The sequence below is a fragment of the Chlorocebus sabaeus genome, chromosome 20 (assembly GCF_047675955.1).
Source record: "Chlorocebus sabaeus isolate Y175 chromosome 20, mChlSab1.0.hap1, whole genome shotgun sequence".
In the NCBI taxonomy this organism is placed as follows: domain Eukaryota; kingdom Metazoa; phylum Chordata; class Mammalia; order Primates; family Cercopithecidae; genus Chlorocebus; species Chlorocebus sabaeus.
Window position 1 is genome coordinate 4,710,146 of NC_132923.1, and position 3,217 is coordinate 4,713,362.

Below are 3,217 nucleotides of genomic sequence, written 5' to 3' on the forward strand. Positions count from 1 at the left end.
ATATAAACCTCATAAATGCTAGTTATTAAATATGTTGACATATGGGGCAGAGAAAACAGTAGCTCAGTATACTACAGGGTTGAAACAATGTGTCAAATATAAGGACAAACAACATGCTATAAAAATCAGAGGAGTATGCGATTAAATCAGATGTAACATTATTGAGAAATTTATACAATTATTAAATGCCACTTATTTTCTTTGAATGCTGAGCTTGGAATTAACAAAATAGACACAATCTCAATTGCCACCTGCACTACGCTTGTGCAGTCTGCTTATCAAACCATCCACAGATTTAATTAATTACTATTAATCCTAAAGGTCCTAGGCTTCCCTATCTTTCTTCTTTCCCTCTTCTCAGAGTAGAAATAATGACACTTTTTTTTTTTTTCACTTTCCTTTAAAATTCTAGGACCTAAATATATTCTCCAAGAAGGGTTAATGACTTTGGGTTTCTCAAACGTTGCAAGTCATTGTCCAAGTTTTGTCCTAAAATTACTTGGAAATCAATTCTCGATATTTACACAGTAAATATTTATAGACCATACAATGTGTGGAAGTTTATGTGTTGGACCCTGACTCTGTCTATTATCCACCTAAAAGTTTTCTCTGTGTTCAGAAGCTCATCCAAATAAAGCTCACCTAATGCATCTGAACCTCCTTTATCTGAGCATCAACTGGAGTGTTTCCTCCCATATTATATCACCTGCTCATAAAATCCTTTTAAAAATAGGCCAGAGCAAGCCTTCTTGTCATATACATAGTGATGTCATTTACTAAGTCATCACTAATTAGCCGCTGAATAAAGGAAACAATGAATGGATGAAAAATGAGAAAAACACATTATCTACATATAAATAGTTTTGCTAAACTACATGAAAAAGCAGTGGTAATTGTAATTCTGATGATTTATCTTAGTCATCACAATTTTCATTTGATGGTATCATTCAAAAGTTGAAGGTTTATTGTTGTTTCTTTCAAATTTCAGACATTCAAATGATGAAGATCAACCAGACAGTCCTGAAGGAATTCATTCTTGTTGGCTTTTCTGTGTACCCACATGTACAGACATTTCTTTTTGTGGTCTTCTTTTGTCTCTACCTTCTCACCCTTGCAGGTAATCTGACCATCATGGGCCTAACCTGGGTGGACAGGTCCCTCCACACCCCTATGTATCTCTTCCTTTGTTCACTCTCCTTCTCTGAGACCTGCTACACACTGACCATCATCCCAAAGATGCTGAAAGATCTACTGGCCAAGGACGGAAACATTTCAGTTATAGGTTGTAGCTTACAGATGTGCTTCTTCTTGGGACTTGGTGGTACACACTGTATCATCCTCACTTTGATGGGATATGACCGCTTCCTTGCCATCTGTAACCCTCTAAAATATCCACTGCTTATGACCAACATTGTATGTGGACAACTTGTGGCCTCTGCTTGGGCTGCAGGCTTCTTTATCTCTCTTACAGAGACTGCACTGATATTCAGGGGCTCTTTCTGCAGATCCAACCTTGTCAAACACTTCTTCTGCCATATGCGGGCAGTTATTAGGCTCTCCTGTATAGACAGTAATCTGACAGAATTCATTGTAACATTGATCTCAGTGTCCGGCTTGCTGGGTACCTTTCTGCTCATCATCCTGACTTATGTCTTCATTATTTCTACTGTCCTCAGGATTCCTTCAGCTGAGGGCAAGCAGAAGGCCTTCTCCACCTGTGCCTCCCATCTCACAGTGGTTGTAATCCACTTTGGTTTTGCATCTATTGTTTATTTGAAGCCAGAAGCCTCAGGAGATGACACACTCATAGCAGTCCCTTATACTGTCATTATCCCCTTCCTCAGCCCCATCATATTCAGCCTGAGGAATAAGGACATGAAAAATGCTTTTAGAAGAATGATGGGAAACACAATTGCCTTGAAAAATAATCTTAAGTTGTTGCTGCTTGTTTGAAGAATGGCTCAATGTCCCCAGAATTCAATAGGGGCATTTATCCTGTGACCTCTGGAGAAACCTATACCATTTGCCTTGTTCCAGAGGTTGGGATATAAAAAGCAAGTGACTCAGACTGGGAACTAAGTCAACACAGGCATCTACTTAGCTTGTTAGAGAAGCTGTTCAACCCTTCTACTATCCAGTGTCAGAAGAAGAATGTCCCTGCAGATATAAGATTCTGATAATCAACTTCCAGGTGTCCTGCACTATTCATGAATTGAGTAAAAAGCATGGAAGGAAAAAATAGCATATAAAACCACTGCACTGAGAGATGTTTTAAATATCTAAAGATGTCAACCATGGCTCAGGCTTGTAAAACAGCATATAAAACCATTGCACTGAGAGATGTTTAAATATCTAAAGATGTCAACCATGGTTCAGGCTTGTAATCCCACCACTTTGGGAGGTCGAAGTGGGCAGATCACTTGAGGCCAGGAGTTTGAGACAAGTCTGGCCAACATGGTAAAACCCCATCTCTACTAAAAATACAAAAATTAGCTGAACATGGTGGTGGGTGCCTGTAATCCCAACTACTCGGGAGGCTGAGGCAGGAGAATAGTTTGAACCCAAGAGGCAGAGTGAGCAGAGATCATGCCGTTACAATCCAGCCTGGGTGACAAGAGCAAAATTTCATCTCAAACAATAATAACAACAATAATAATAATAACAATAAAAGATGTAAGAGTTAAGGATTTTTTTTAGGCAAAAGCTATGAAGCACTGAAATGCACCTCCCATGAGACAAATCATTTCTGATAAGAGATGTAAGAGTATTGATGTAATTTTGAGTTCTGTTACTTATGGGAATGTTATGAAATAAATGAAATGATGGATAAATTTATTTTGCACATTAACTGATTAAATTTATCCCTGACCATGACACTCTTTCTTTGGGATTATTTTCATGACACAAGTGCAGACAAAAATCTCTGCTACCTTCAATCTGCAGCCATTACTTAGTGGCAAGCATTTTGTTTTACTTTGGTTCCACTCCTGACAATTGGTTATTCAATCTAGGGAAGCTAAAAGTCTCAAAAATAAATACTATTTACTCCCTTATTATGGATGCAGAGGATGTTACGTCAAGTCTAGACTCAAGATCCTGAACCTAAATTTGGATCAATTAGCCTGCTTGTGCCTGATATAGTGACTGTGGTGGGGATTGCTAGGTGCCAGAAATAAGTAAGTAAATGGAAGCTGAAAATACCCAACGACTCATGCCC

The 3,217-nt window shown here is 38.6% G+C and overlaps 1 protein-coding gene across 1 annotated transcript; it reads left to right on the plus strand.

Moving 5' to 3' along the window:
- The first annotated feature begins 966 nt into the window (after positions 1–966).
- On the plus strand, positions 967–1,953 carry OR10X1 (olfactory receptor family 10 subfamily X member 1). Its single transcript, XM_007976612.3, has one exon. It carries the CDS (start codon positions 997–999, stop codon positions 1,951–1,953), a length of 957 nt encoding a protein of 318 aa, XP_007974803.3. The 5' UTR covers positions 967–996.
- Positions 1,954–3,217: the final 1,264 nt, after the last annotated feature.

Excerpts from the sequence above, each read along its gene's own strand:
- OR10X1 (XM_007976612.3), top strand. The coding sequence starts at position 997 with ATGATGAAGATCAACCAGACAGTCCTGAAGGAATTCATTCTTGTTGGC.